General features: G+C 41.4%; 1 protein-coding gene across 2 annotated transcripts in view; it reads right to left on the bottom strand.

Annotated features, from left to right (window-relative positions):
• Window positions 1-26377, bottom strand: part of smyd3 (SET and MYND domain containing 3) — a 206243-nt gene extending 179866 nt beyond the window's left edge. Inside the window, exons 1-4 of one of the 2 annotated variants that reach the window (XM_029713882.1) lie at window positions 26105-26377; window positions 6417-6480; window positions 5114-5215; window positions 4711-4765 (exon numbers count right to left, since the gene is read on the bottom strand). In XM_029713882.1, coding sequence (XP_029569742.1) covers window positions 4711-4765; window positions 5114-5215; window positions 6417-6480; window positions 26105-26265 — 382 coding nt within the window. In that variant the 5' untranslated portion in view covers window positions 26266-26377. Of the gene's footprint in view, window positions 1-4710; window positions 4766-5113; window positions 5222-6416; window positions 6481-26104 lie in introns of both variants that reach the window. The other variant, XM_029713881.1, reaches the window with a different exon arrangement.
• Between the last annotated feature and the right edge of the window lie 332 nt (window positions 26378-26709).

The following is a 26709-nucleotide window of genomic DNA, read 5'->3' as shown; positions in this document are numbered from 1 at the left end:
TAGGAAATCCAACTTAGTCTCCATTTCTGCGTGGGTGCTCTCCACCATAGTGACATTACTGAAAATGCTTAAAGTGCTTTCGGGAAAGTATTCAGACCCTTTCACTTTTTCCGTATTTAGTTACGTTACAGCCTTATTCTACAACTGATTAAATAGTTTTTTTTTCACTCATCAATCTACACACAACACACCATACCGTCAAAGCAAAAACAGGTTTGTAGAAATTTTTGGCAAATTTATTACAAATACAAAACTGAAATATCAAATTTCCATAAGTCTTCAGACCATTTACTCTGTACTTTGTTGAAGCACCTTTGGCAGCGATTACGGCCCCGAGTCTTCTTGGGTGTGACGCGACAAGCTTGGCACACACCTGTATTTGGTGGGTGTTTCTCCCATTCTTCTCTGCAGTTCCTCTCAAGCTCTGTCAGGTTGGATGGGGAGCATTGCTGCACAGCTATTTTCAGGTCTCTCCAGAGATGTTCGATCGAGTTCAAGTCCAGCTGTGTGCTTAGGGTTGTTGTCCTGTTGGAAGGTGAACCTTCGCCTCAGTCTGAGGTCCTGAGCGCTCTGCAGCAGGTTTTCATCAAGGATCTCTGTACTTTGCACCATTCATCTTTCCCTTGATCCTGACTAGTCTCCCAGTCCCTGCCGCTGAAAAACATCCCCAAAGCATGATGCTGCCACCACCATGCTTCACCGTAGGGATGGTGCCAGGTTTCCTCCAGACATGATGCTTGGCATTCAGGCCAAAGAGTTCAATCTTGGTTTCATCAGACCAGACAATATCGTTTCTCATGTACCGATTCCTTTAGGTGCCTTTTGGCAAACTCCAACTGGGCTGTCATGTGCCTTTTACTGAGGAGTGGCTCCCGCCTGTCCACTCTACCATAAAGGCCTGATTGGTGGAGTGCTGCAGAGATGGTTGTCACCTCCCTGACCAAGGCCCTTCTCCCCCGATTGGTCCCCCGATTGGTAGTTTGGCCGGGCAGCCAGCTCAGGAAGAGTCTTGGTGGTTCCAAACTTCTTCCATTTAAGAATGATGGAGGAGGCCACTGTGTTCTTGGGGACCTTCAATGCTGCAGAAATGTTTTGTACCCTTCCCCAGATCTGTGCCTCGACATAATCCTGTCTCAGAGCTCTACAGACAATTCCGTTGACCTCATGGCTTGGTTTTTGCTCTGACATGCACTGTCAACTGTGGGACCTTATATAGACAGGTATACGCCTTCAAATAGTGTCCAATTAATTGAATTTACCACAGGTGGCCTCCAATCAAGTTGTAGAAACATCTCAAGGATGATCAATAGAAACAGGATGCACTTGAGCTCATTTTCGAGTCTCATAGCAAAGGGTCTGAATACTTACGTAAATAAGGTATTTCTGTTTTTATTTGTAATACATTTGCAAACATTTCTAAAAACCTGTTTTTGCTTTGTCATTATGGGGTGTTGTGTGTAGATTGATGAGGAAAAACATGTATTTAATACATTTTAGAATAAGGCTGTAACGAAACAAAATGTGGAAAAAGGGAAGGGGTCTGAATACTTTCCGAATGCACTGTAACTGCACTTGTGTTGACTGATGCGTTGATGGATGTGTAATTGTATCTGTTGCTTTTGAATTGCATTTGTTCTAATGTGTAATTGTATCTGTTGCTTTTGAATTGCATTTGTTCTAATGTGTAATTGTAAATGTATAGTGTTGTATTGAGACTGACCATGTTGATTTATTGTTTCTAGGGCACCCTTGTAAATGAGAACCTGATCTCAATGGGTTTCCCCGGGTTAAATAAAAAAAGACAATTAAAATAAAAAATCTTCAGAAACCATAATCTAGTGGTGGTGACTATTATTCTCCTTCCCTTTCCCTTCCTAGTGTTTTCCACGGTAGGAACTTGGAGGGGTCTCTCTGCCGCCATCTTGGTTTCTGATAATGACATGTGAAATAACCTGGGTCCATTAACACTAGTTATGGTCACCTACACCACACTGCTTCTACCATATACAGTATCTGCATGTTAGTCGACCAACACAGTCAAAACAGAGACTTCATGATCACTATTATAATGAGAAGAATGCTTTGGTCACATCTGAGCTGCCTTGTTGACCACTTCCTGTATATTTCATGAGGAGTGATGCTCTGGTTATATTCCCATGTTGTGGGAAGCTGCTAGCTGGACTAAGAGACTGGAAGAGAGCCACAGGTTTGAGCCAGACAGACAACTTCTCCTTTCGCCCCTACTACTGTCCACACTGTGTCTGACACTGTCCTCATGTCCCCATTATGTCTGACACTGTCCTCATCATGTCTAATGTCCCCACTGTGTCTGACACTGTCCTCATCATGTCTAATGTCCCCATTATGTCTGACACTGTCCTCATCATATCTAATGTCCCCATTATGTCTGACACTGTCCTCATCATGTCTAATGTCCCCATTATGTCTGACACTGTCCTCATCATGTCTAATGTCCCCATTATGTCTGACACTGTCCTCATCATGTCTAATGTCCCCATTATGTCTGACACTGTCCTCATCATGTCTAATGTCCCCATTATGTCTGACACTGTCCTCATCATGTCTAATGTCCCCATTATGTCTGATACAGTGTTTGATTATGTCCCCACTTTGTCGGTGGCGTCTAACCAACACCTAGTCCTGTAGCTGACGTTGTGTACTTAATCTGAGACCTGGGGACAACATGTAAACACCCCCTGTAGATGTCCCACCCTGGCCAGGCTATGTCCCACCCTGGCCAGGCTAGAAAGGACTTCTCCTGCTGTCTGAGTTGATGTTTGTGTTTGAAAATTATAGATGTAAACAACTGTGGAGGAGATGTGATTGACTCTGTATATTTCCATATGTGTGTGTGTGTGTGTGTGTGTGTGTGTGTGTATGTGTGTATTTGTAAGTCGCTCTGGATAAGAGCGTCTGCTAAATGACTTAAATGTAAAAAAAATATATATTATATAAAAAAATATATATATACACACACTGCTCAAAAAATTCAAGGGAACACTAAAATAACACATCGTAGATCTGAATGAATGATATAATGCTATTAAATACTTTTTTCTTTACATAGTTGAATGTGCTGACAACAAAATCACAAAAATAATCAATGGAAATCCAATTTATCAACCCATGGAGGTCTGGATTTGGAGTCACACTCAAAATTAAAGTGGAAAACCACACTACAGGCTGATCCAACTTTGATGTAATGTCCTTAAAACAAGTCAAAATGAGGCTCAGTAGTGTGTGTGGCCTCCACGTGCCTGTATGACCTCCCTACAACGCCTGGGAATGCTCCTGATGAGGTGGCGGATGGTCTCCTGAGGGATCTCCTCCCAGACCTGGACTAAAGCATCCACCAACTCCTGGACAGTCTGTGGTGCAACGTGGCGTTGGTGGATGGAGCGAGATATGATGTCCCAGATGTGCTCAATTGGATTCAGGTCTGGGGAACGGGCGGGCCAGTCCATAGCATCAATGCCTTCCTCTAGCAAGAACTGCTGACACACTCCAGCCACATGAGGTCTAGCATTGTCTTGCATTAGGAGGAACCCAGGGCCAACCGCACCAGCATATGGTCTCACAAGGGGTCTGAGGATCTCATCTCGGTACCTAATGGCAGTCAGGCTACCTCTGGCGAGCACATGGAGGGCTGTGTGGCCCCCCAAAGAAATGCCACCCCACACCATGACTGACCCACCGCCAAACCGGTCATCCTGGAGGATGTTGCAGGCAGCAGAACATTCTCCACGGCATCTCCAGACTCTGTCACGTCTGTCACATGTGCTCAGTGTGAACCTGCTTTCATCTGTGAAGAGCACAGGGCGCCAGTGGCGAATTTGCCAATCTTGGTGTTCTCTGGCAAATGCCAAACGTCCTGCACGGTGTTGGGCTGTAAGCACAACCCCCACCTGTGGACGTCGGGCCCTCATACCACCCTCATGGAGTCTGTTTCTGACCGTTTGGCCAGACACATGCACATTTGTGGCCTGCTGGAGGTCATTTTGCAGGGCTCTGGCAGTGCTCCTCCTGCTCCTCCTTGCACAAAGGCGGAGGTAGCAGTCCTGCTGCTGGGTTGTTGCCATCCTACGGCCTCCTCCACGTCTCCTGATGTACTGGCCTGTCTCCTGGTAGCGCCTCCATGCTCTGGACACTACGCTGACAGACACAGCAAACCTTCTTGCCACAGCTCGCATTGATGTGCCATCCTGGATGAGCTGCACTACTTGGGTGTGTGGGTTGTAGACCCCGTCTCATGCTACCACTAGAGTGAAAGCACCGCCAGCATTCAAAAGTGACCAAAACATCAGCCAGGAAGCATAGGAACTGAGAAGTGGTCTGTGGTCCCCACCTGCAGAACCACTCCTTTATTGGGGGTGTCTTGCTAATTGCCTACAATTTCCACCTGTTGTCTATTCCATTTGCACAACAGCATGTGAAATGTATTGTCAATCAGTGTTGCTTCCTAAGTGGACAGTTTGATTTCACAGAAGTGTGATTGACTTGGAGTTACATTGTGTTGTTTAAGTGTTCCCTTTATTTTTTGAGCAGTAATATATATATATATATATATATATATATATATATATATATATATATATATATATATATATATATATATATATAGTTTTGTTAGAAGAGAAAGGCAAAACAAAGTATTGAATGTCACTTTTGTAGGGGAGGTGAGAGACTTACGTGACTCATGCTCCTCTAAAGAACACAGCCCCGGAGAAGTCTGCGATGGACTCAACTAAAGGAAGGGACAGGGACAGAGACAGAGACAGAGAGAGACAGAGAGAGAGGTAGGAGGTAGAAATGGCGGAAAAACAGAAGAGGAAAATGGTAAAAGAGGAAGAAGTGTAAAACTAAATGAGATAACTTATCATGAGAACCGTCTAAAAATGAAACAACCTTTCTCATCCAGGTCTATTAACCCTAGTAAAGGGTTGGGCTCAATTCTATCTTCATTTTCTGTGAGTATTTTTCAACTTCTGAAATGAGTTTCAAATCACTTCCTGAATTGACTGGATTGAAAAACAGATTGACCAGTCAATTAGGGACATTGAACCAATCATTGAGCGAGTCAGGGGAGGCGTACCAATCTAAAGATGATTCTGGCTGCCAGACGGACAGAGTCAGTGGGGATTCTGGGATGGAGGCTGCGGAGACATTTACACTCCCTCTTATGGTCCGACCATGCCTGTTTCTGGAGAGAAAACACATCTTTTAAAAAAATATATTTTATTCGTTTTCATATGGATAGAAAAGATATAGGAATAGGACCAGTACAAACTGAAAAGGCGTCGAGAGATTTGGAAAGAACTGAAGGGAATGAACTCTTGAAAATAGAAGTTAAGGCAACGTGAAGCGGAAGAGAGGGGGGGAAAAAATGTATGTACTTTACAAAACACACACAGGCAGATGTGCATCAGTGTGCGTGTGTGGCCGTGTGCGTGCATGCGTGTGCGAGTGAGTGGGATGGGAAGTCAGGGTGCGTTTGTTAGCGGGAAATCAGAGGTGAACGGTGACATTTCATATCAGAGAGGAGGAGGCTACACTAGGGTTAAGGGTTACACTATCAGTATAAGGTTACAGTTGGGGGGGGATAAAAAGCAGAAGTCAAATTTTGGTAGGACCTCGTGTGCAATTGACCAATAAAGTGACCTTAAATGTAAAGGTTCAATCACCACCTTCCGGAGACACCTGAAACCACACCTCTTTAAGGAATACCTGGGATAGGATAAAGTAATCTAACCCCCCCCAAAAAAGATTTAGATGCACTATTGTAAAGTGGTTGTTCCACTGGATATCATAAGGTGAATGCACCAATTTGTAAGTTGCTCTGGATAAGAGCATCTGCTAAATGACTTAAATGTAAATGTAAATGTTAGCGTCGATGTGAAAGAAAGATGGCTAAAAGGTGAATATACAGTGTTGGCTTGAGATCTGTGCATGTCAAATTCTAATTTACACAGAGGCAGTGTTTGCACTATACAAGACTTGTGTTGATTTCAATTTTGGTGCAACAGGGGCTGGATGTTGCTTTGCACCACGCCTGGAAATAATCTAGGGGAAACACTACACAGAAGGACGAGGTAGAGGAGCACCCACTTGTCACAGACACACACCTGTTGTGTAATAGAAACCAGTTTATATGGGGAGCAGCAGTGGGCAGCATTGTGTCATTCATTTCATTAGGTGACATGTGTTGATGTAGGAATTGGGTCAGTCTCAGATGTTACACCACACACACACACACACACACACACACATCCCTAGATCTATTGTTCCTCTACAATAGGGTTATTTCTTTCACATCCATCTTCCCTTTCTTTAGGTACTTGAATGAGTGGAAACAGCAATGGACAAAATGAGAGACAACTTCTGGTTGGGCTGCTTACCTGGCAGGTGACGTCACAATACCGCGCTACCTTACACTGAGAACATCTCAGGAGGGTTTTACGCCTAAAGAGAGAGAGAGAGAGCGTGGGAGAGAGAGAGAGAGAGAGAGATACAGGGAAGGGGAGAGAGGGAGACCGTGAGAGAGAGAAACAACATTAACTCAGTTGATTTGGGGAGTTTTTCCTCTGAGGCAGTGCCCCACATACAGTGCCTTCAGAAAGTATTCGTCACACCCCTTGACTTTTTCCACATTTTGTTGGGGTACAGCCTGAATTTTAAATTGAGATTTGCCATCACTGGCATACACCATAATGTCAAAGTGGAATTGTTTGACATTTTTACAAATTCATCAAAAATTAAAAGATTAAGTAACTGCAAATGTTTACTCATGAACTTATTGAAGCTTTCCATAACAAATTGGTGGAATACTATTGACTCAAGACATCAATAGTACTAAACCCCTTTGTTATGGCAAGCCTAAATAATGCCATGCAAAGGCGACCTATTGAATATCTATACACCCAGTCACTACAAAGATAAAGGCATCCTTCCTAACTCAGTTGCCAGAGAGGAAGGAAACCACTACAAGGTCAATGGTGATTTTAAAACAGTTTGCATTTAATGGCTGTGATAAGAGATAACTGAGGATGGATCAACAACATTTGCAGATACTCCACAATATTAACCCAAATGACAGAGTGAAAAGAAGAAATCCTGTACAGAATAAAAAAAATATTCCAAAACATGCATCCTGTTTACAACAAGGCACAAAAGTAATACTGCAAAACATGTGGCAAAGCAATTAACTTTTTGTTCTGAATACAAAGTGTTATGTTTGGGGCAAATCCAATACAACACATTACTGAGTACCACCATATTTACTGAGTACCTCCATATTTTCAAGCATAGTGGTGGCTGCAGCATGTTATGTGTATGCTTGTAATCGTTGGGGAGTTTTTCAGGATAAAAACAAACAAAAAAAGACACGGAATGGAGCTAAGCACAGGAAAAATCCTAGAGAATAACCTGGTTCAGTCTGCTTTCCACCAGACACTGGGAGATGAATTCACCCTTCAGCTGGACAATAACCTAAAACATAAAGCCAAATCAACACTGGAGTTGCTTACCAAGAAGAGGGTGAATGTTCCGGAGTGGCCGAGTTACAGTTTTCAATTAAATCTGTTTGAAAATCTATGGCAATATCTGAAAGTGGTTGTCTGGCAATGATCAACAACCAATTTGACAGAGCTTGAAGAATTTTGAAAATAATAATAATAATAATAGGCAAATCCAGGTGTGGAATGAAGAAATATTAGTGTTGTAAAAAAATGTATGAAAAATACAAATGTTAGAATTTTTCTTCCACTTTGACATGAGTATTTTCTTTAGATTGATTTAATTGTCGTATTTTTTTGTCAACAATTTTAATTCCAATTTGTAAAACAACAAAATGTGGAAAAAGTCAAGGGGTGTGAATACTTTCTGAAGGCACTGTATCTCAGATACCCAGATCATGAAATATGGCGTCTTCAAATGAAAAATCTGTGCCGTTGGGGGGGGGAACTCGAGAACCGGAGTTGGGAAACACTGCCCTAAATGACACCCCATAACCTAGTCCTAGATAATACACTACTTTTGACCTGGGACACATACTGTAGGGTTAGGGGTGGCAAGTGGCCACAGTAGTGCACCAAAGGGAATAGGGTAGCATTTGAGACGCAGATTTTGTTTCTGAACCTGAAGAGGATCCACTGAAACCAGTCACTGGTGTACAGTATGCCCCCAAGATATCATTTGAATGGCATGACTAACCACACTTTCATCAGCAGTATGTATCAACCAGTATGTGTTTGTGTGTAATTACCAGATTTCTTCAAATCGCTCAGTCTCCTGAACTGCGTGTGCACAATGTCTGACAACGAGTAGACACGACCCCTGGGTATATCTGGTTAATAGCTTGCTCCAGTCAAATCAACATGACTCGCTCACTGTTCTGTGTTCAGCATTTCTACGTCGGTCTGTGACTGAGGATTGTGTGTGTGTGTGTGTGTGTGTGTGTGTGTGTGTGTGTGTGTGTGTGTACACACGTTGTTTTATTTCCTCCCTTTGTAAAGTAATTCCAACAGAAAGCTGCAGGTCCTACAATCCAAACATATGTAATCTAATCATGAAGTATTATGAGTGGTCCTTATGATTGTCACTGACACATGAGAATGTGACATTAATGATGTAATCTTAGCTCACATTACTAGGCTGCGCACACACTGCTGGCAGCGGCCTGCTTCCTCTCAGCATGAAATACATTGAGTGTTTCCTATCCACTCATTTGTCAGAGTGGTTAAAATACTTTGCAGTTGTTTTTGGCTCTCTGAGACGTAGCTAACACACACTTACCCTCCCTATTTCCTAATAACCTCCTAACACGCACACACACACACACACACACACCGCTATATATGGGGGTCAGAACCACTTAAAATCTTCCAACAGGCATTTCCTGGGTCTGTTTCTATAACAGGCAGAGAGATAAGGGAAGTCAGAGGAGAGAATGATGAAAAACTACAGACTTGACTGGAAAAAAACCATTCAAATGGTCTGTGAAGGCTGAATTATGAAGTCTGTAAGAGTGATTCTTTATGAAACCAAGAACAAAAAGACATGGCATATTTATGACATTGTGGCCTTACCCAGGCCACCTTTAAAACTCCATAATGTTTCATCTGTAGGTGCTACAAAGCAAACATTGGTGTCATATGAAGCTTTACCACTTTCTCTGTAATATGAGTCGTATTTTGACTTCAATAACAATGTTCTTACATTTATTTGTGCATATAAAAAAAAGATACACATGAATATTGAAAATATAACAACTTAGATTTGGCAAATGTGTGTATATATTGTTGAAAATAATATACTCTAGGGGAATATCAAAGTTCCAGAGTGGGATCTCTGCCAGTTTTAAAGTTTAAACCGAGAAACAGGACTCCTGTGGTTATACCGTATTTCCAAAACTGACACGCCACAATGTTTTTGCATACAAATTTCAACATGCTCGTTACTGCGGTTCTAAAAGGTTGAATAGGTTTAAAAAAGAAAAATCTACGGGGTGAATCATTCATTCAAAAGATAAAAATCGCTTTAATTAAAAAGCACTCTGCTATATGAAGAAAGAAAAAGTCAAGGGTACAAGACCGTGTACATGCCAGAATTAGGGGGCAAACAAACTACTCATCCCACACAGCACTGCGGTTTGTATTGTCCAATCCCAGAACAGATACAAGTCACGTGACCATTGGACATTTTTTGAAACATGGCGGTTGTTTCAGATGTCTAATTAGCTTGCTAAGTAACCATACACAGTAGCTTTGGGGGAGCCTAAGGCCAGTAGTCTTCTCTACTCGGCGGAAAACAACCACTAGAAAGTTTGATGTTTAAAAATGATAAGGATACTTTTATTTTCTATGAATTCGAACACACACACACACACGCGCACACACACACACGCACACACACGCACACACACACACACACACGATACTGCTGTGCTGCTGACTGCCCCTTTTATAAAGAATACATTTGACACTTCTCTTCGTCCCAAAAATAAACCATGACATCTGTTAACGAACATATGACGGCACCGTCATAGGCCCAAACTGGACTTGTCGTGTGCGTTAGGACAGATCCAGGATCTGTTTCTGTGGCGGCAGAAACACTGAGGCTCATGGTTAGTGTAGTTTTTGGTGCTAATTTGAAACCTGAAATTGACAGTAAAATCACGACTTCAACACAGAAGTTGAAACAATCATAACCGATGGGCACTACATGAACATACGAATTGTGTTGCAATATTAGGAGAAAATAAATTGTCTACGTTGCACAGTAATATTACTAATATTTAATATCACCACGGTTGATGAAGATTGAGAATACAGTTACAGAACCGCTCCTTGGAGCCCTATTGGCATAGTAGGCAATCTAACCAATCACAGCCCTCCTTTTACTTGTATCATTGAATGTCTTGCAAATTTCCAGCAGAGGACGACCATTTTGAATCCATTTTCACATTCACTCTGTTGGTAATGCTTACAAATTGGATCATAACTATACAAGTAGCAGAGATCCCACTCTGGGACTTGGATACGCCCGTAAAGAATATTATGTTCAACAAAAAATTTACAAATATCCAAATCAAAACATTTCCTATTTTTTAATCATGTTTATATTTTTCTATAAATAAATGAATGTAAGAAAACTGTTAGAAATCAAAATACGACTCGTATCACAGAGAAAGTGGCAAAGCTTCATATGAGACCAATGTTTGCTTTGTAGCACCTACAGATGAAACAATAAGGAGTCTTAAAAGGAGGCCTGGGTAAGGCAACAATGTCCGGAATCTGATTAATTATTTCTCAACTATGCTTTTAGATAGAAATTTCACCAAGACGTCAACAATCTTTCCTACTAAGGACCATTTTAGAGATTAAATCTTGTGAAATACCCCCAAAATCATTGTCTTTTTTTTGTCCTGGTCGTGGTTTTGTGAAGAATCAAGTCAAAGCTAGGAGCTGAAACATACACCAGAGACTTCTCCAGTATACTGGTCAGATACATAGTAAATACATCATAATGATAAAACCTACAGCATTCCAGTTGCGTTTCAGATACAGCAGTGGGCTATCATCTCATGCCATGGCTCTGTTTATTATTCAGTTCACCCATGAAAGCTTTCCCCAACACAACTTTTACAGGACTTGAACTACTTTTATCTCTATTTATCTTGGGCAGGATATAGGCTCTGTGTAATGACATCACTCAGCGCTTTTTCCCTTAACAGCTTGGACTGGACTTCCTCTGGATAAGGACCTGGCAAACACTGGGATTTATACCTTGTGTGTGTGTGTGTGTGTGTGTGTGTGTGTGTGTGTGTGTGTGTGCCCTCGACCAGTACTGCTTCTGTTCAAAGATTACCAATAACATTATCGATGTAGAATGACAGAAAAGCACAGAGACAGAGCGAGAAGTATCAGGTTAATGATATGCCGAACATGCAGATGTAGGCTAATCGTTATGCGATCCTATAGAGAGAGAGACAGTCAGTCAGTCAGTCAGAGAAAGATGGACATCTACACTAACCATGGGGTTCTCTCAACACACACGAGAACAAAGATCCTTCATCTCAGTCCTGTCATTACTGGGCCTGGTTACAGGTTGTGGAATAAACCAGTGCACACACAAGGAATGCTGGGATACATTTGGAACCATCAGATCAACAGTGAGTGTGAATAATCCCGTCTGCTTTCACACATACATACCATGAAGACACACCGACAGACTCACACACACTATTCTGTTGACCCCAGTCAGTCTATTTTCTCTGTAAATATCAATATGACTGTACACAGACGGACTACTACTGTTACTGGGTTAATTCATTGGCCTGGTCCTGTTAAGACCTATTTTATTAAGTCGATTAGATCTCTGTTATGTTCTCTCTCTCCAGTTCAAGGCAAGGACTACTGTGGATATGTCCATCTTCTGCGTCTTCTCCTCTAATCTAAATCTTTCTTCTCCTTATGACCTCTCTCTCCCCCTCTTTCTCTCTCCCTCCCTCTCGTGGAAATAGTTAAGTGTAGTCCTTGTGCATATAGTTTATCTTTGCAATCATTGGTTTTTGTTTGGTATACATTTTAAAGTGAAAAATAACTTTTTTTTTTAAAAAGCCCCTGCCTCTCTCCCTCTCTCGTCTGAGCTGATTTTAGTTGACTTAGCAGGTGATGACGTTCTGCTTGAGAGAGTCCGTATCCTGGCACCTAATCAATATTCATGACTATGTTAAAGTAGGTTTATTAAGAAATGTTGACAAGCAATATAGAATTAAAGTACCTTTCTCTCGCTCTCTCTCTCTCAATCTCTCATCAGATGGAATACTGGTACTGTACATGATGAATGAAGATGGAAGTGTGCTTTGATGAAAGTGTGGGCATGGTAATTCATTTCCTCAGTAAGCTGTATAGCGATGGTTCAGTGTTCGGTAGTAATTAGCGGGGCCCTTTTCCACGGGCTGCCCGTCGTGCCTGACTGATTTTCTCATTTCCAGGCCTCTGATCTGACAAGTCTGTGTGTGCATTTGTGTGCGAGCGTGCGCAAGGTTTCAGATGCTATATAGCAGGTTGTAATGCCTGGAGCATCCTAATGTAAGCTGCCGTGTGACCAAAGCCCACGTTTGATCTTCTGACCTGGTTTACGGCAGGATAGAAGAGGCCATCTTGGGAAAAGAGACGCTTTGGACGCTAGGCTTGAGCGATGTACAGTTTGTATCTGCTACGCCACTGCTTATAAGTTAAATCTAAGACGTGTCAAATAAATTGGATCCAGCTCAGGGTTCCAGCTAAGCATTTGGTTTGCTAACTTGCTATTTAAAAAGTGTCTACATGTCCAGATCAAGCTTCTTGGTTACAGCAGAGACATTCAATCCCCTCCTGGATCAAAATCCCAGTTGCCTAAATTGTTTTGTGTATAAAAATAAAAAACTTTTTTAAAAATCTTTTCAAATAGGGCCCCTTGTGCACACTTCCGGTAATACCATATACCACGGTATAGTACAGAAACGATATGACGGTATGAAAATGTAGACAACGACCAACCCTACTCGACGCACAATTGATTATTATTTAGGCCACAACAAATAATGTATTGTCAATCCTTCTATACCACGAAAAAAACTCTAGGTTTGATGGCGACAGAAGATAAACTTTTCAAACACAGTGAAACAGGTACTTGGCGAAATAAACGCACATTTTTGTTTTCCATTTCGTTATAGCGGACAAGACCGTGGTGTCCGAGTGATAATGTCACTATGACGCTAATCGAGATTCGACTAGTTTCTATCCGCTACAGCTGCACTGGTCAATAAAAATAAAATAAAAAAAAACACAAATAACCTATTTGAACGTCTCAAACTTTACCACGGCATCAATGACACAAACACACCTACTTTCTAGGGCTGACCCCATTTGTCGATTGTTTGGTTGACCAAGATCTTTTTAAATCGAGTAATCACAAATATACACAACTGTTCAAAAGTTATGGGGTCACTTAGAAATGTCCTTGTTTTCCATGAAAACATACATGAAATGAGTTGCAATATGAATAGGAATCTCACGAATGTTCTTCTTTGTGATCCGAACACCTCAAACTTAGATTTGTCTGTCCATAACACTTTATTTCCAATCTTCCTCTGTCCAGTGTCTGTGTTCTTTTGCCCATCTTAATCTTTTCAGTCTGAGATATGGCTTTTTCTTTGCAACTCTGCCTAGAAGGCCAGCATCCCAGATTCACCTCTTCACTGTTGAGATTGAGACTGGTGTTTTGCGGGTACTATTGAATGAAACTGCCAGTTGAGGACTTTTGAGGCATCTGTTTCTCAAACTAGACACTCTAATGTACTTGTCCTCTTACTCAGTTGTGCACCGGGGCCTCCCACTCCTCTTTCTATTCTGGTTAGAGCCAGTTTGCGCTGTTCTGTGAAGGGAGTAGTACACAGCATTGTAAAAGATCTTCAGTTTCTTGGCAATTTCTCGCATGGAATAGCCTTCATTTCTCAGAACTAGAATAGACTGACAAGTTTCAGAAGAAAGTTCTTTGTTTTTGGCCATTTTGAGCCTGTAATCGAACTCACAATTGCTGACGCTCCAGATACTCAACTAGTCTAAAGAAGGCCAGTTTTATTGTTTCTTTAATCAGAACAACAGTTTTCAGCTGTGCTAACATAATTGCAAAAGGGTTTTCTAATGATCAATTAGCCTTTTAAAATGATGAACTTGGATTAGCTAACACAACGTCCCATTGGAACACAGGAGTGACACGGAACCCAAACCGGCTGCGCGCGTGCATACATTTATTTTGTCCCCCTACACCAAACGCGATCACGACACGCAGGTTAAAATATCAAAACAAACTCTGAACCAATGACATTAATTTGGGGACAGGTCGAAAAGTATTAAACATTTATGGCAATTTAGCTAGTTAGCTTGCACTTGTTAGCTAATTGGTCCATTCTAGCTAGCTTGCTGTTGCTAGCTAATTTGTCCTATTTAGCTAGCTTGCTGTTGCTAGCTAATTTGTCCTATTTAGCTAGCTTGCTGTTGCTAGCTAATTTGTCCTGGTATATAAACATTAGGTTGTTATTTTACCTGAAATGCACAAGGTCCTCTACTCCGACAATTAATCCACATATAAAACGGTCAACCGAATCATTTCTAGTTCTCTCTCCTCCTTCCTGGCTTTTTCATCTTTGAACTTATATGGTGATTGGCATCTAAACTATCATAGTATTACTACACCGACCGGCAAAACAGTTCGTCTTTCAATCACCCACGTGGGTATAACCAATGAGGAGATGGCACGTGGGTACCTGCTTCTATAAACCAATGAGGAGATGGGAGAGGCAGGACTTGCAGCGCGATCTGCCAGAAATAGGAATGACTTCTATTTTAGCCCTTGGCAACACAGACACTCGTTGACAAGCACGAGCAGTGTGGGTGCAATAATTGAATAACATAGATACCTACATTTATTTTGCAACGCTCGTGCACGCGACGCGAGCGGTGTGGTCAGCCTGTGATGGTTGCTGATAATGGGCCTCTGTACGCCTACGTCGATATTCCATAAAAAAAATATTTTAAAAAAATCAGCCGTTTCCAGCTACAATAGTCATTTACAACAATTAACGTCTACACTGGATCTCTGATCAATTTGATGTTATTTTAAATGTACAAAAAAAATGTGATTTTCTTTCAAAAACAAGGACGTTTCTTAGTGACCCCAAACTTTTGAACGGTAGTGTATTTTTAATTTTAATGCACATGAGACACCTGTCTGAGTCACGCCTTGTAGACTATATTGATTTCTGGCTCGTATTTAGTAGTTTGTGCGTTTTCATTTTTAATCGCAGTGCTTAAAGCACCAGACAAGCTTAGTAGCCTACATATAATTGATTTTATTCAAACATAGGGTGTGTCTATATGGAAAAATACACGTTTAAAAAATGTCTAAACAAATCAAAATGGGTCAAAATAACAGACAACTCTCCGTTCGCCAATTTTTTTGTTGTTTGTCCACTGTTACTATCTCTTCGCCCCAACCCGGGCTCGAACCAGGGACCCTTGCACACATCAACAACTGACACCCACCGAAGCAACGTTACCCATCGCGCCACAAGAGCCACAGCGTTGCAAGGGGAAACCCTACTTCAAGTCTCAGAGCGAGTGACGTCACCGATTGAAACGCTATTAGCGCGCACCACCGCTAACTAACTAGCCATTTCACATCGGTTACACTCACACACACGGATCGGAACCAGGCTGTAAAAGAGAGCTGTTGTGCAAAATGCTATGGTGCTGAGCTCATGGTTTCGTGTGAATGGGTGTGTTGTTTAGGATGTTTTTAACTCTCTAATTTGACTCATTTAAAAAAAGTCAAACCTAATAGCCATTGTAATGGTGGTGACTAATTCATCTGGTGGTCTCTTTGAACAGTGTGTGTGTGTGTGTGTGTGTGTGTGTGTGTGTGTGTGTGTGTGTGTGTGTGTTTCCCATAAGCAATACGACTCATTGTCAGCCGGCTACTTTTCCACTTCATTAACTAGGCTTCTTTTCAATTAAAAGTTTCAACTCGCTAGTCAGAAAAGTCTGCATCGTCTTCTCCCGCTAGAACAAACGATAGGCTACACGCATCTTCTCGTGACCTGTTGATAGGACAGACGCACTGTGGTCAAATGTGTTTTCGCGGAGGAGGGAGAGCATGAGGAGTTTGATGTGAGTGAATTACCACGTCCCGTGTAATGTAAGTGGTAACGATGAGTTGAAAATCCACCTAAATTTGTTTTGTGGCACATTCATTTAACATTTTCTTTTGCGTGTTTCATAGGCCTGTATAGCCAGCCACGGAGTCGGGGCACGCTGAAAAAAAGTCTACCTTCTATATCCCTTTGCTATTCATACAACTATAGCTCCTGATAATATAGGCCTAGACATTATCCAAAACAGCAACACCACACTGTATTCATACATTTGCAGTCATTTCAATTGCAAAGTCATGTCTTTCTACTCAATACCACAACTCACTTTACCAATCCGAGAGGTGAAGTCGTTAGAGTATTCAGTAATTTAGCTAGGTATTTCAGATGGAATCGAGGCATTAGATTTTACCTGGGGGGGGGGGGGGGGCGGAGAGAGAGAGAAAAGAGGATGGTGAGGAATGCTGACTAGCCTGTCAACAATCCCCCTGTTCTCATCTCGACTTTGCGCTGGAGACTTTCTGTGAACATTGCACCTTTCCCCTCTTATCTAAAGTAGGTATTTGTATGCTTCAGGACAGACTGCATACAGTCAGCTCTTTTCCTCATATCGGAGGATTATTAATCTGTCTGTCTGCGCGCGTGTGAAGAATAATTTGCTCTAGTAAACTATTCCTGAGCGATTCCACACCTGCGTAGCCAAAAACTATAATCACATTGTTCTGGCAATTATTATCAATATGACCCAATGTTAGAAATTAGACCCACATTAAACCAACATCTACTACCAGAGACAACGCCTGGCCTAATCGCGTGCATGTAAGGCGTTGTCTCTGCCAGATGTTGCTGTGATTATAGTTTAATGTGGGTCTAAATTCAAAAATTAGGTCATATTGATAATAATCACACACACACACAAAGTAACCACTGATAACACACAGCTAAACACTCCCTTTGAACTGTCAGATATACCCATCACTATGATCATAAACACACAAACCCACGTTCTCTCCTTCTATCCCCCCCTCTCTCTCTCCTCTCCTGTGGCTGGAGGAACTGCTAATGATTTGTTTGTTTGTTGACCTGTGGCTAGCAAGACAACGCTGTGTTGAGTGTGTGTGTGTGTGTGTGTGTGTGTGTGTGTGTGTTTTAACTGCACCCCTAGCGATTAGCTCTCATTAAAAACAAACAGCAGAGAGAGATCAGCCAGGCAGCAATTACCTCCAGCTTTGATGTGGCTTTAATTCCTTTAAAAACGCCCCTCTGGCTAGCTTAAATCACACACACACACACACACACACACACACACTTGCACATTTACAGACCAACATAGGCCTTTACTTAGGAAGATAAGAGTCTCAGGGGTGGTTACTGGTCACGCAAGCTGACACCATCATCACACACACACTATAACGCCACTACTACAGATTATTTTGGGACAGTAATGGAGAACATGTAGGACAGAGGAGGGGTTGGGGTGTCTAAAACAATGTGTAAAGTACTTCAGATAGGCCTAACCTAGTCAATAGAAATAACTGGTACAAAACAGTCAAGTGGAGGAAGAGGAAGGGGGAGAGAAAGAGGAGGGGGGAGTCACGCAGCACTGGTGTATAGTAGGCTAGGTAGATCAGTGTGTAGAAGCTAAGAGAGGCAGACAGGTAGTAGGTTTATCTGAGTGCATAGCGGGCGACAGAGCTTGAGCATAGGGGTCATTCCACCTCAAAAAGCACAATAAAATAGGATTTACACCCACCATCTCAGATTGTTCCGAAATTGTTTATGTTATTAAAAACAGATCAAATTTGCTTTACAGCAACATTATTTTGCTGAAATATAATTTGATCTCTGAGAAATGAAGCTAATTGATTGCACCCAAATTGCCAATTTTAAATTTATAGGATTCATATAATATAGTAACTAACATCCGATTTGGACCGAACTTTTTCAAACAATGAGTAAGACATGAGGAATCCAATGAAATAGTCAAAAGCCACACCCAAACCCCACGCCAATCCCACCCCAACGAGTATATAAACTCCGCAAAAACAGAAACGCCCCTTTTTCAGGACCCTGTCTTTCAAAGACAATTAGTAAAAATCCAAATAACTTCACAGATCTTCATTGTAAAGGGTTTAAACACTTTCCCATGCTTGTTCAATGAACCATAAACAATTAATGAACATGCACCTGTGGAACGGTCGTTAAGACAATAACAGCTTACAGACGGTAGGCAATTAAGGTCACAGTTACAAAAACTTAGGACACTAAGGAGGCCTTTCTACTGACTCTGAAAAACACCAAAACAAAGATGCCCAGGGTCCCTGCTCATCTGCGTGAACGTGCCTTAGGCATGCTGCAAGGAGGCATGAGGACTGCAGATGTGGCCAGGGTAATAAATTGCAATGTCTGTACTGTGAGACGCCTAACACAGCGCTCCAGGGAGACAGGACGGACAGCTGATCGCCCTCGCAGTGGCAGACCATGTGTAACAGCACCTGCACAGGATCGGTACATCCGAACATCACACCTACGGGACAGATACAAGATGGCAAAAACAACTGACCGAGTTGTCCATCAGTGCTCAGACTGTCCGCAATAGGCTGAGAGAGGCTGGACTGAGGGCTTGTAGGCCTGTTGTAAGGCAGGTCCGGTGATGTCACCAGACATCACCGGCAACAACATCGCCTATGGGCACAAACCCACCGTCGCTGGACCAGACAGGACTTGCAAAAAGTGCTCTTCACTGACGGGTCGCGGTTTTGTCTTACCAGGGGTGGTCGGAATCGCGTTTGTCGCCGAAGGAATAAGCGTTACACCGGGGCCTGTGCTCTGTGGAGCGGGATCGATTTGGAAGTGGAGGGTCCGTCATGGTCTGGGGCGGTGTGTTACAGCATCATGTTACAGCATCGTCTGGGACCTGTTGGATCGGAGGGTGAGGGCTAGGGCCATTCCCCCCAGAAATGTCCGTGAACTTGCAGGTGCCTTGGTGGAAGAGTGGGGTAACATCTCACAGCAAGAACTGGCAAATCTCGTGTAGTCCATGAGGAGATGCACTGCAGTACTTAACCTCTCTGGGCTAGGTGGCACCAAATCGTCCCACCTACGTAACAGCCAGTTGAATCCTGTGGCGCGATTTTCAAATACCTTAGAAATGCTATTACTTCAATTTCTCAAACATATGACTATTTTACAGCTATTTAAAGACAAGACTCTCGTTAATCTAACCACACTGTCCGATTTCAAAAAGGCTTTACAACGAAAGCAAAACATTAGATTATGTCAGCAGAGTACCCAGCCAGAAATAATCAGACACCCATTTATCAAGCTAGCATATAATGTCACAAAAACCCAGAAGACAGCTAAATGCAGCACTAACCTTTGATGATCTTCATCAGATGACACACCTAGGACATTATGTTATACAATACATGCATGTTTTGTTCAATCAAGTTCATATTTATATCAAAAAACAGCTTTTTACATTAGCATATGACGTTCAGAACTAGCATACCCCCCGCAAACTTCCGGGGAATTTACTAACAATTTACTAAATTACTCACGATAAACGTTCACAAAAAGCATAACAATTATTTTAAGAATTATAGATACAGAACTCCTCTATGCACTCGATATGTCCGATTTTAAAATAGCTTTTTGGTGAAAGCACATTTTGCAATATTCTAAGTACATAGCCCAGCCATCACGGGCTAGCTATTTAGACACCCAGCAAGTTTAGCCTTCACCAAAATCAGATTTACTATAACAAAAATGTTATTACCTTTGCTGTTCTTCATCAGAATGCACTCCCAGGACTTCTACTTCAATAACAAATGTTGGTTTGGTCCCAAATAATCCATCGTTATATCCAAACAGCGGCGTTTTGTTTGTGCGTTCTAGACACTATCCGAAATGGTAAATCAGGGTTACGAGCATGGCGCATTTCGTGACAAAAAAAATCTAAATATTCCATTACCGTACTTCGAAGCATGTCAACCGCTGTTTAAAATCAATTTTTATGCAATTTATCTCGTAAAAAAGCGATAATATTCCGACCGGGAATCTGCGTTTCGGTAAATAGAGGGAAAAAAAGAAAGACGGGGGCGGCCAGTGCACGAGCCTAAGCCCTTTGTCCTCTGATCGGCCACTTGACAAAGGCGATAATGTGCTTCAGCCTGGGGCTGCAATGACGACATTATGTTTTTTCCCGGGCTCTGAGAGCCTATGGAAGCCGTGGGAAGTGTCACGTTACCGCAGAGATCCTTTGTTTTGGAAAGAGATGTCAAAGAAAGCCAATAAATGGTCAGACAGGCCACTTCCTGTAAAGGAATCTCTCAGGTTTTTGCCTGCCATATGAGTTCTGTTATACTCACAGACACCATTCAAACAGTTTTAGAAACTTTAGGGTGTTTTCTATCCATATCTAATAAGTATATGCATATTCTAGTTACTGGGTAGGAGTGGTAACCAGATTAAATCGGGTACGTTTTTTATCCGGCGGTGTAAATACTGCCCCCTAACCCTAACAGGTTAATGTCAGTAGCTGGTGGCCACACCAGATACTGACTGTTACTTTTGATTTTGACACCCCCCCCTTTGTTCAGGGACACATTATTCAATTTCTGTTAGTCACATGTCTGTGGAACTTGTTCAGTTTGTCTCAGTTGTTGAATCTTATGTTCATACAAATATTTAAAAGTTTTCTGAAAATAAACGCAGTTGACAGTGCGAGGACGTCTTTTTTTTGTTGCTGAGTTTAGTATCAGTTGCCTATGTTTGACAAGTAATATGACCCTGCGGCTCAGGGTATTGTTTCTTCATTCTATGTAATGAATTCCCAGTGAATTTAGTGATGTTTTTTTTCCCCCTATTCAGAGAAATTAGCCATTGAAGTTATTAGGTTTATGTCCCAACCTATATCCTGATATTACCAGGTTCTGACCACTAGATGGTGCCGTTCCAGGTGATTTAGATTTTTAAGAATCACCCCCTACCCCACGTTAAAGGGTACTTCAATAAAACTACAACATTTCATATTGGTTCTCTCACCCCGTAAGCAGTCTATGGCAACATATGACAGCAATCCATGCATTGGTTTTGTTTCCCTGGCCTATGTTTCAAATGCTAACTTTTTTGCATTTGTTGCACAAATCCAAGGCAAGTCAATGACGTGTAGAAACAGCACCATCTACTGGTCAGAACCTGGTAATATCAGGATGAAGGATGGGACACAACTTCAATGACTAATTTCTCTAAACAGGAAAAATGTATTCACTGAGAATACATTACATAGGATGAAGAAGAGAAAAAAAATACTCCAAGTAGCAGCTCCATACTACTTGTCAGACAGAGAACTGATACTTTATACTCGTTGTTAGGGTGGGTTTTGACCATTTCTTTGGGTTCCTCAGGTCTTACTCATGGTCAGAAAAAAAGTTTGGTCCAAATCGGATGTTTGGTACTATATTTATTGAATATTATATGAATCCTAGAAATTAAAATGGCAAATTTGGGTGAAATCAATTAGCTTAAGCTTATATTATTTCACCAAAATATTGTTGCAGGAATGCTAATATAAGTTGTTTCTAACTACAGAAATGATTTCAGAACAAATCAAATGGTGGGTCTTACGGGCTTGCTGAAATGACATGGAATGACCCATATTCAATTACCAGACACACGGCTGAAGTACACCCCTGCTGCCACACACACACACACACACACTCTACCGCCAACACCAATCGCATTATTGAACAGACCTTCAGAGCATTACTACAGTTTTGCAGAAGTTATTGCAGGTGCAGGGAAATACTTCCGTTCCTAGCAGTGCCGTGATACAGCACAGGTACCCTTTCCTTCCTCTAACTCACACCCACGTCCGCCCGCTTACCGAGAGAAGGTGGGAGGTACGCATCTCAGTGACGATGTCCTACTTGTCTAAATTGAATATGGGATCTGTCAACATAAAGCGTGAAAGCTCTTAACACAAAAGGCCAGAGATGTCCAATAAAATATGACTGAACCGAACACGTAGGCAGGAGAATATTAGAATGAAAATACCTATAGACTTTTCTACACTAAGAGGGAATGGATATTACATCACTGGGTTTCCTGTTTCTCTCTATGCCATCTGGACACACTCTTTTTTGGACCAGCATTATCTAATAGATGGAGCAGACAGAATGGGGGTGGGGGGGTGATGATGTCATGATGAGCAGAGGGGTCAGGGGTCGGCTTAGACAAGCTTTTGTTTTGGCTGTCAAACATTTTGGCCTGCATTCCGTTGTGGATGTGTGTATAATAACCACTTTGTTCTCAGGTCAGTGGCTCATCATTCCCGGACACACACACACACACACACACACACACACACACACACTTGCTCAGTGACTACAAGCAGATCTCAGAGCACAGAATGTGTGTGTGTGTGTGTGTGTGTGTGTGTGTGTGTGTGTGTGTGTGTAACTGAATGCTGGGGTAAAGTCATTTCTTAAAAGTGATGAGTGTTCAGTGATAAGCAGCTAACAACATCAATAAGACCACAAACACGTCAGCAACACACTCATAGGGGCGCCTGAGCAATGTTGCAAATGGAGAAGCTGCATCCATTTACATTTTTACATTTAAGTCATTTAGCAGACGCTCTTATCCAGAGCGACTTACATCCCCACTTACAAAATAGGGGTGCTGCAAAGAATCATGATCCATTGGATAATTTGTCCTTTTTAATGATTAGAAATGTTTTGAGCTACTCTGTATTAACATAGATTTGTCCATTTTATACAGTACCAGTGAAAAGTTTGGAAACACCTACTCATTCAAGGGTTTTTCTTTATTTTTACTATTTTCTACATTGTAGAATAATAGTGAAGACATCAAAACTATGAAATAACACATATGGAATCATGTAGTAACCAAAAGTGTTAAACAAATCAAAATATATTTTATATTTGTGATTCTTCAAAGTAGACATTGTTTGCCTTGATGACAGCTTTGCACACTCTTGGCATTCTCTCAATCACCAATACAAGCATTTCGCTACATCCACAATAACATCTGCTAAACACGTGTATGTGACAAATAAAATTTGATTTGACCTGGAATGCTTTCCAACAGTCTTGGAGTTCCCACATATGCTGAGCACTTGTTGGCTGCTTTTCCTTCACTCTGCGGTCCAACTCATCCCAGGTTGAGGTCAGGTGATTGTGGAGGCCAGGCCATCTGATGCAGCACTCTATCACTCTGCTTCTTGGTCAAATAGCCCTTGATGGTTTTTGCGACTGCACTTAAAGAAACTTTCAAAGGTCTTGACATTTTCTAGATTGACAGACATGAAGGTCAGTCAAAGTAATGGACTGTTGTTTCTCTTTGTTCTTGCCATAATATGGACTTGGTTTTTACCAAATAGGGCTATCTTCTGTATACCACCCATACAGTACCTTGTCACAACACAACTGATTGTCTCAAATGCATTAAATTAAGGAAAGAAATTCCAGAAATTAACAAGGCACACCTGTTCATTGAAATGCACTCCAGGTGACTACCTCATGAAGCTGGTTGAGAGAATGCCAAGAGTGTGCAAAGCTGTCATCAAGGCAAAGGGTGGCTACTTTGAAGAATCTCAAATCTCAAATATATTTTGATATCTTCCCTATTATTCTACAATGTAGAAAATTGTAAAAATAAATAAAAACCCTGGAATGAGTAGGTGTCTCCAAACTTTTGACTGGTACTGTATATGACATAATAATTAACAGATTGCATTTTACAACCCCTCCTCCGTAACCTCAAGATAAAGGACGCACCACAGTTTTAGTTCCGAGCAGTTAGAAAGCCATGGCTGCACCACTGATGTATAAATGAAAAGGCACCTGCAAAATAAAATGTTTGATCTATTCTGTTGTGCTGTTAAAATGTGCATCTTTATTTCATGTCCGATGTCAGGGAGTTGTTTTATATTATTTGAGCTGTGAGTCATTTCACTTTTCCTTTAAAGAACCATGTTGATGAGCACGGGCATGTAACAGTAGGCCTAATGTGTTATTTGTAAGGTCCCTCAGTTGAGCAGTGAAATTCAAGCACATACTAAACCACAAAGACCACGAAGGTTTTCCCAATGGTCCGCAAATTAAGGGCACCTATTGGTAGATGGGTAAAAAACAAACACTAAATATCTCTTTGAGCATAGTGTAGTTATTAATTACACTTTGGATGGTGTATCAATACACCATCACTACAAAAATACAGGCTTCCTTCCTAACTCAGTTGCCGGAGAGAATGGAAACCACTCAGGGATTTAACCATGAGGTCAGTGGTGATTTTAAAACAGTTACAGAGTTTAATGGCTGTGATAGGAGAAAATTGAGGATGGATCAACCACATTGTAGTTACTCCACAATACTAACCTAATTGACAGAGTGAAAAGGAAGCCTGTACAGAATATAAATATTCCAAAACACGAATCCTGTTTGCAATAAGGCACTAAAGTAATACTGCCAAAAAAACAATGGCAAGAAAATTAACTTTTTGTCCTGAATAAAAAGTGTAATGTTTGGGGCCAAACCAACACAACACATTACTGAGTACCACTCTTCATATTGTCAAGCATGGTGATGGCTGCATCATGTTATGGGTATGCTTGTCATCAGCAAGGAATTGTGAGTTTGAGGGAATAAAAAAACGTAATAGAGCCAACCACAGGCAAAATCCTAGAGGAAAACTTGGTTCAGTCTTCTTTCCAACAGACACTGGGAGACCAATTCACATTTCAGCTGTACAATAACTTAAAACACAAGGCCAAACATTCACTGGAGTTGCTTACCAAGATGACATTGAATGTTCCTGAGTGCTCTAGTTACAGTTTTGACTTAAATTGGCTTGAAAATATATGGCAAGACCTGAAAGTGGTTGTCTGGCAATGATCAACAACCAATTTGACAGCGCTTGAAGAATAATGTGCAAATATTATACAATCCAGGTGTACAAAGATCTTAGAGACTTACCCAGAAAGACTTACAGCTGTAAGTACTGCCAAATGTGATTCTAACATGTTTGACTCAGCGGGTTGAATAATTCTCTAATTAAGATAGTGTTTAATTTTCCATTCATAAAAAAAAAAGTTGGAATTGTTCTTCCACTTTGACAGAGTATTGTGTAGATCGTTGACAAAAAAATATAAAATCTATTTTAATCCCACTTTGTAACACAACAAAATGAGGAAAATGTCAAGGGGTGTGAATACTTTGAGGGCTCTGTATATGAGGATTCAGGCTAGGATTGATATGCAAACATTGCAATTGACAAAGCACCCAGTTGGCCAATGTCTGTATTGAAAATATATAATTTACAACTGGCTTCTTAGTGAAGCTCTTTATGGAACTGAACAGTGTGCTCTCTTAGATGAGTGATAACTAGCCCTGTATCATACATTATTAACTCGATCACCTGTAAATCTCATAGCCTACTGCTACAATAGATTCCGATACACAAAGATTGTCTAGAGCTAAAGAAAATGGAAAAGCAACACTGCCATCTAGCGTCCAGTTTGAGTACATCAGCAAAAAACACGTCAGCCCAGTGGTAGTGTATCAACGTTTTTGTACTGTTTGTTGACTGTTGTAGTTGATTCTACACTCCGTTTCGTTGGAAATTAATAAGAGCCGTTTACGCCTGTTTTGGTGAGCTATAAAAAGGCATTTAGCTAGCTATCTATTAGCTATATAGCATTATCTGATAACAACCCGAACAATAAGGGTCCAGAACGCAATAACGCCGTAGTTGTACGTAGACACAGGCAGAGGGGTCCGTTTATCCTCCCCAAATCCTATTGGGTAGAACGCAAAAACGTACTTTAGATCAGTGTCTAGTCAGAACGAAAAGGTCAACATCTCTTACCGTGAGAAGCAGCTGTGACAGAAGTCTTTGGCGCATGTGTTGGACACGCAGCATGCTAGAGGTTCCGCTGTATACAGGAGTTCACCTGCGTGTATTTCGTGTGTTGCTCGTAGACCATTCCCTTTCCCTGCAGAGGCAAAACGTTCGAACTTAGACGCCATCCCGACCTCGCACGCATGTGGAACTGGGGAAATTGTGTTTACATCCGCAAATGGCCGTCAGACCAAAGATGGTGGATAAATGAAGATGTCTTACTCATGCCGTTTACCATTGAACAATTGTCACAGTTCCGGTCTGCTTAGAAGCTGGGTGTTTTCGCCTTAGTTTGACTGTAAATGAAACACAAAAAAGGAGCAAGTGAGATGTCGCTATATATATATATATATATATATATATATATATATATATATATATATATATATACACACACACACACACACATACATTTCTCGTATCACTTTCACCAAACTGAGAACACAAATAAATGTGAAATCAAATATTAACTTGGTTTCGCCAAAAACGTGTACTGTCTGCGCAATTGCAGCGCAGCTGTTCAAGGCTGCTTCTAGTGGCTGTCCCCTAAAAGTGTCGTTCAGAAGTGTTTT

This window comes from Salmo trutta, chromosome 25, assembly GCF_901001165.1.
Source record: "Salmo trutta chromosome 25, fSalTru1.1, whole genome shotgun sequence".
Lineage (NCBI taxonomy): Eukaryota > Metazoa > Chordata > Actinopteri > Salmoniformes > Salmonidae > Salmo > Salmo trutta.
Note: the sequence above shows the minus strand (reverse complement) of the source record. Positions and strands in the feature narration are given on the sequence as shown.